The sequence below is a fragment of the Eptatretus burgeri genome, chromosome 13, assembly GCF_056783735.1.
Source record: "Eptatretus burgeri isolate ZD-2024b chromosome 13, Ebu_testis_v1, whole genome shotgun sequence".
Taxonomy (NCBI): Eukaryota; Metazoa; Chordata; class Myxini; order Myxiniformes; family Myxinidae; genus Eptatretus; species Eptatretus burgeri.
In genome coordinates, this window is record NC_140973.1 from 21848936 (window position 1) to 21856619 (window position 7684).

At 43.9% G+C, this 7684-nt stretch overlaps 1 protein-coding gene across 3 annotated transcripts in view; it reads left to right on the forward strand.

Moving 5' to 3' along the window:
* LOC147014042 (synaptoporin-like) overlaps window positions 1–3653 on the forward strand; it is a 42548-nt gene extending 38895 nt beyond the window's left edge. For all 3 annotated transcript variants that reach the window (XM_085851626.1, XM_085851627.1, XM_085851629.1), the window contains 2 exons: window positions 1180–1374; window positions 1770–3653. In XM_085851626.1, coding sequence (XP_085707752.1) covers window positions 1180–1374; window positions 1770–2171 — 597 coding nt within the window. In that variant the 3' untranslated portion in view covers window positions 2172–3653. The remainder of the gene's footprint in view (window positions 1–1179; window positions 1375–1769) is intronic.
* The last annotated feature ends 4031 nt before the right edge of the window (window positions 3654–7684 follow it).

The following is a 7684-nucleotide window of genomic DNA, read 5'->3' on the forward strand; positions in this document are numbered from 1 at the left end:
TCCTCACTCACGCACAGACTTGTTCATCTCGTACAATTCATTCAATCAATGTCGTCGTAGCATCAGTTCTTGCATGGGCATGGCAGTACCACTGATGCAGTGCCCCCTCCAGGTTAGAGCAGGAGGTTGTCACTTGTTCAGGGTGCTGACCATAGTTTGCCTCCTATTCACGAAGGACACCGTGGAATCTTTAACATCAACCAATGAATGCCGGCAGATGGGACGCCTTGTTGAATGCCTCCGATGTACAGTGCACACACACACACACATTGCTGCCTTGCCCTGTCTGTGAAACACCGGAATGATGGTTTGTAGTTGGGTCATGATTCATACCCAGGCTGGACAGGTTAGAGTCAAATGCACATACCTCTAGGATATCTTGCCAGCCCCATTCAATCAATAAGTGGTTTATCTACTTTTGGGCACTTGGTATAGTATGATATACGAGAGTCCTGTTGGCATCTTTTCCTCTCTTTTATCTTCTGTTCTTCTCTCTTTCCTGACATTAACTTCCTCTTCCTGTTTTCTTTATTGCGTTTTGGTAAAGTTGTTTGTATTACTGCCATATTTACACTATAGTATTCCTGTGCTTCTCTTTTATAGCTGGAATTTATGTTCGTCTTCTATTGAGGGGTTTAATGTGATGACGAGATGAGTCAGAGGCACCTATTTAGGTTTTCATGCACCTGGTATTAAGGCCAAGACGATTTTAAAAGCCAAGTATGTGTGGTGAAAAATACCTGTTCTGAGTAAGCCCACGTATATCGACCTTTGAGGTATTTATGTGATCACTGACTTTGATCAAGACTGTTCAATTCAATTTTCAATCTTTTGGGGGGTAAAAAGCTTTTGGAAACGTATTGTTCAAATCAATTTGAAAGTTACTTTCCAGAACGATGTTTGCATTAAACCTTTGCAGCCTCACTTGCCTATTGCACACTGTCTCTTTATGGGGATGGTTAATAGTAGTGGACTGTAGGAATTACTACTTACAACTATCTAATCTCCCCCTCCCCTACCCCATCCCCTGACTTTACTCTGCATATTAATTGAAATCCTCCAAAGCCTGGATGGTTCTCAACAAGCTCATAGTAAAATCAGCAATACCAACATGAAGATGTACCCACCTTTTTCAGAAATCATGAGACCGATAATACTGTTTGTTTGTGTTTGCTGTAGGACTTTGCTGTTTCCATAGCATTTGCTGCGCTCTGGCTGTCGAGCTCCCTGCTGTGGGCTCGTGCTCTTTCCGAGCTCAAGTCTACACTTGTTCCAGGCAATCTGGCAGCTCCGATCGCCGCATGCCGATCTCAAACATCTACACGATGTTCTTCCGAGGCCCCGCCCATCATGCCAGCTCTCGACGTCTCAGTGGTGGGACTGGGCAAGAAGTACTGGGCATTGGGTGGTGGGTACTGAGTGATGATCTATGGGTGATAATTATATTAACCGTGCATACTGCATAGGTAGCTGGATGCTCACCCACTCTGTGTTGCCTTTACCTAATGGGTATTTGACATTTGCTTTCTTTTTCTAATCTTCTTATACATATGAATAAGGATTTGAACAAGGTAAAACAAACATAAGGTGACCCAGGTCGAGATATGCTGCAAACATCCTTTGGAAGCTTCATAGTAAGTATGCGATTTGTGGATCAAGCCCAGATGAGTTTATGTAGTGTCTAACTCAAATGGTGCAATGGAGTGACAGATGCAAATTGATAAACAGCTCGGAGTGTATCCCCCTGATAACTGGAAAAATCTTTTCAGGTATTCGGCCTGGTAAATTTTGTTCTCTGGGCTGGGAATGTCTGGTTCGTGTTCAAGGAAACTGGCTGGCGTCAGCCCTCGTTACGTCCACTGCTTCGCCACACCACTTTACGTGCCAGCATCACGACCACCACTCGTGATGACCAGAGACGACCGACACTCAGTTCGAGCCCACCAGGCAGTAGCCCATCTGCTGCGAGTCCTGGCTACAATCAGTTTGACAACCCCTGCTTTGCACCAGATGACAGCGGCCTTTCTGATGTCACTCACAGTAGTGCCCAGGATACCTGCAGTGAAAAGGAGCTTTGGAAAGTGGCTGAGCCAGCGTCTGGCACCTACAGGCCTCGAGTAAGAGTACCAGCTCACAGTGCGCCTGCTGCTCTCGCACTGCATGCCTTGTAGATAGAATGGTGGAAGTTGGCAGGAAGGGGGGCAAAAAGGCTGCAGTCATTTGGGTAATTCATTAAGCACAGTTTTCACCTGTTAAGCCAAGATGCTGGATTAACTTGGCAAGTGCAGGTTCTGCCGAGTAATACAAGAGTTTGTGGTTAAATTCAAACTGCCAAATGATACACCAAGAAAGACCATCTGCCTGTGTTAGTGAACTGGCAGGGATGCAAACTAACTCAATATATTTGACATTTTCCTTCAGTCACTCATTCACCGTTAACCTATTGCTCATTAATTAGCGAATGGGGTTTCACAGCACAATCGGTGGTAAAATGGCTTCAGATATTATTTCTGGAACGTCGTGTAATGACAGAATTTTTAATGTTCCTTCCTTCCTGTTTCATTTTACCACTCCACAACTACCACCCAGATCTACAATGCCATGGCTTGACTTAGTCACATCTTCTGAATGAATTTTTAATGGCGGTTAATGAAACATAAGGACGACGGTCATCCATAACTACTTGTTATTGGTTTTGAGCTATCCCAGGGGTTTCAAACCATGGGGTCATAGTGATAAAGCAAAAGGGGTTGTGAATCTGCCTTCCAGGATGGTTATCACCATGCTATATTTAAAAAGGGTATAACTGAGATATTGTTGCACCAACTCAATTCTTCAATGTTGTATTTTCTGTGCATGAAACTGTCATCTGTCTAGACAAACTTCCTTCAAGGGAGGTTGCCACGAAACAACTCGGCCAACCCTGTTCTCTAAATGCCATATTCCAAACATCCTAATGCTAACTTTGAAGCTACGTTGTGCCATTTCTACCACAAAACAAAACTTTGAGTGACTGTGTCGCAACGCTCTAATCCCAGGTATCACACGAGTCCAGGTCGTAAGCCCACCATGAGATTTAATTTTTCAGAGTATAAACGTTCATTTAAATACCTTATTTTCCACAGGCAAATGTCCATCTTGCCTGTAAATGATTTTGCCAACAAACATATGCAGCTGTCTGAATTAGGTCATACTGATGAATAGGCTGGGAACACCAGGCCATCGCAATAAACAAAATTGCCTTTTTGGGAGTGAGGGCCCCCCCCCCGATATCAGTCAGGTATCTTCCTCTTGATTTTTATTTTGCATGATCATCTACAATAACATTGGTCCACAAAATTGTCTTTCTGTCTTAATCCAAGCCAAGCAACCAATCTGTGTCTTTCTTGTTCATGTTTGTCTGAAACTGTTGTTGTTTTTGCTCTGGTGGAAATTGAAAGAATTCTCCAGGTTTATTTGTTTCTTCACTCCAAACACCAAATTTGTGTCATTCTTTCTCCTCAATTTAAGCACACCAATCACTTAATGGACTTGCATGACACACTTTCCTGCCCTTGTACAGACCTGGCACTGATTTTCAATCTTCCATTTGATAAATACTGTCTTGTTTATGCACGAATTTTCACAAATAAAACATACTTTAAGCAAAACAATGTCCGATTTGTACATGTTTGCATTGGTATACAAGACATGAAATGATTACGTTAATGGAACAATTCAGAGAACGGAAGAGAATCTTTGGCAATATTTTTCAAACCATGTTTTCATGATTAATATAGGGTGATGCATTGTAAAGCCCTTGACACTCTGTCTCTCTCTCTGTCTCTCTCTCTGTCTCTCTCTGTCTCTCTCTGTCTCTCTCTGTCTCTCTCTGTCTCTCTCTGTCTCTCTGTCTCTCTCTCTCTCTCTCTCTCTCTCTCTCTCTCTCTCTCTCTCTCTCTCTCTGTCTCTCTCTCTGTCTCTCTCTCTCTCTGTCTCTCTCTCTCTCTGTCTCTCTCTGTCTCTCTCTCTCCGTCTCTGTCTCTCTCTGTCTCTCTCTCTGTCTCTCTCTCTGTCTCTCTCTCTCTCTCTCTCTCTCTCTCTCCCCCTCTCTCTCTCTCTCTGTCTCTCTCTCTCTCTCTCTCTCTCTCTCTCTCTGTCTCTCTCTCTGTCTCTCTCTCACACTCACACTCACACTCACACTCACACTCACACTCACACTCACACTCTCTCTCTCTCTCTCTCTCTCTCTCTCTCTCTCTCTCTCTCTCTCTCTCTCTTTCTCTCTCTTTTTCTCTTTTTTACCCCTCAGCCCGAATTTGGCTAAGGGGTATTGTCGTCACAGGCGTTGTCCGGGCATCCGTCCGTCTGTCAACTTTTGGTTTCCGTCAATTTCGAGGAGAACGCCTTGTCCGATTAAATCCATTTTTGCAGGGTATGTTGGGGTTGAGTAGAGGAAGGTCCCTTTCGAAAATGTGCACGCTGCGATTTTCAATGTGGCCTCCATGGCAGCCATCTTGAAATTGGTTTCCATCGATTTCGAGGAGAACGCCTTGTCCGATTAAATCCATTTTTGCTGGGTGTGTTGGAGTTGAGTAGAGGAAGGTTCTTTTCGAAAATGGACGCGCTGCGATTTTCACTAGCCGCCACGGTAGCCATCTTGAAGTCTGATTCATTTTCGCTATGACGTCCAACATGCTCTAACTGACTGCATCATCGTGATATCACTGCTTCCTTTTACAATGCATGGGCTGAGGGGTTACGCCCACTTTACGGAGCTATTTTCTCTTTCTCTCTATTTCGTAAATGTTACTCACTAAAATAATTTCCTCAAGATAAGATTTTACTGGTGAGAGCAATGCATTAAGGATTCACTAACTCCATGACCAAGCTGTTGCAGTATTAAGCACAGGAGTGTCGGGGTGGAGGGAAAGGGGGGTGGCGGGGGCGGGGGAGATCCTAAAATGACGAAATATAATTGAAGACAGGAAGAGGAGAAATGATGAGAGATCTAAACTATTCCTTTAGCTTCCTGACCATCTCATTGAAAACTTCCAGTTCCAGGTTGCTCCACGTGTGTTGATGGTTCGTGAGTTCTTCCTTACAGCTCAACAAAGCTAAGTTTCCAGGACCAGATATGTTGTGTTGTACCATTTTTGGCTGCTCTTAGAGCACCCTTATTCTGGACATTTCCATCTGTCTGTCTGTTCGCGAAACTTTGGTCAAGCCTTGGGGCTAAGCCACTCAACCGATTCCAATGAAATTTGGTAGGTAGGACCAATATTTCTGGGAATCGTGTGCTTTCGAATTTAGGACCCCAGGCCCTAGCAACGGCATAGCAACGGCCCTTTAAAGTGGTCAAAAATCGAAAAAAATCCAAAAAAAATCGAAGCTTAGAGTTCTGTGCGCAATCTATCTAGCTCCCTTCATGCCAATTTGCAGCCCCAACAAAAAATATTTGTAGGAGGAGATAGGTTTTGGGCGAGTACATGTCGAACATTTCAGAAACGGTTAATTGCAAATATCTCCAAGAGAAAGAGTCTGATTTTGATGAAACTTGGGTGAAATGTGTACAATGTGGCTTGCATGTACACAAAAATGAATGGTTGCTATGCACACCTCCGTTGCTTAGCAACAGTTAAAATACTTTATCGTACATCGTACACTTATTGTGGACTGTACAAAAAAATCAATACCTCCGAAACTGGACCTCCGAGGGACCTGTTTTTTTTTGTGCCCAAGGAGAATGTCTTACAGCAACATATAAAAAAAAAAAATCTTTCGCGAATCGATAAATGGAATTACCAGGGCTGCCATTTGTTAGAGTCTCTTTGGAAACATGCCTGAAATTTCACAAGGCGGGTTTCTGGGCGCAAACTAAGAGGGCTGTGATAATCATTTATTGTGCTAAATTGATTGATAGCATGTACATGAATATCGGCTAGTCGCGTCAGCCAGCTTTCCATCTAGATTGTAGAGCGAGCAGCCATGTCGCCTACCGGCTTGTTGAGTTTGTGTCCCTGGTAAAGTCTGGCTTACTCTTCTAGGGCTGGGCTACTGATATTGCTTCTGCTTAAGTTTTTGACCGCACGTGCTTCATTTTCGCTCACTTTCTCCCAAATATTGTTACCTCTGATCCCTAGCTTAATCCTTTTCCCCTCCTCACTCCAAAAGAAATACAAAAAAAACCAACTCTTCTTCACTCAAAAAAAAAAAAAAAACAGAAAAAACCAAACTCAATCTAACGTGCAGAGTTACTCCTTTATTCCTCATCCTTTCCTCATCATCAGCCCTAACTCAATATCCCCAAACCGAATCTTCACTGAATAAAATGTTTCTTTCCATAAAAGCTCTTAACATTTTTTAACACTTCCAAATGCCTCACTGTCCTTACTACTCCATCAGAAACAACCCATTCATTCTTCTTCATCAAAGTCTCTTTCTCTTCTTTTTCACAAGGTATATATCCCAAAAACATCTTCATTCCTAAATACTTAGTTCATCTTGCCTCCTCTTGTTCCTACAGCCCCATTTTAATCCATGTCTTCAACAGAAAACATGATCACCCCACCCATGAAGTCTATATAGACCCATTAAGTCTACACATCCAGTTTGGGAATCCTGAAAAGTCCATTTTGCAGAGCTTGTGTGCACACAATAATCATTTCCCCTTCACATCCATTCATGGTGTCAACCCCCTCTATATCAGTACCCTTTCCCACATCTTCCCCCTTGTCTCACCTCATCTCTGCTTCCCCCTTGTCCCACCCACTCTCAGCTTCCCCCTTGTCCTGCCCCTCACGTTTTTCCCCATACCCTTCCCCTCTCTGTTTCTCACCTGCCCCATCCCCTCTAGATTCCCTCCCAGCTTCACCCTCACCTTGCACCCCGAGCTTCACCCCAGCACCACACCCTCAGAGCTTCACCTCTGCCTCAAACTCTCCCAACCTCACCACAGCCCTGCACCCGCCCCAGCTTCTCCCCAACACTGCACCCTCCTAGCTTCACCCCAGCTCACTTCCTCACCTTGCTCCTTTCCACATCACTGTACCCTCCCAGCAGCTCCTCCTCCCCTGTCTCTAACTATGTGGACCTCAAACATCTGAGGCATCCAATACAACCTGACATCTCTCAATGCAGGCCACTGTCAATGAATCAGAAATCATCTATTTAAGTGAATGCTTCCACCCACAGAATGTCTCTGACTCCTTTGTGTCTCCTTAGCTATTGTCTCTTGAGGTTTGATCCATCAGAACCCCATCCTGGAGTCACACTGTACATCAAGAATTCCATTTCTCATTCTCCTTGTACTTTTCTTACACCTCCCAAACCCTTGGAGTACATATATATATATATATATATATATATATATATATATATATATATATATATATATATATATATATATATATATATACATATATATATTGTTACGAATTTACGCCCGCCCGACGTGTGAGTGACCGCGTTAACTAATAACGGTCGCTCGCACACCGAACGGACAATTCAGTCGTGACTTTCTGGAACAACGCCAGAAACCAGTCACGGGTGGGTTTTTAATCCCACCACGGCCCAGTCCTTATTCGACCCGCACGAAATAGGGTCAATCGCCGAATATCGATATACCTAAGTACCCGCGCAGGTAACCTACCGAGGGACCGTACCTTGGCGAAGGCCTGCTTGGACACGAACCGCTTAAGCAGTC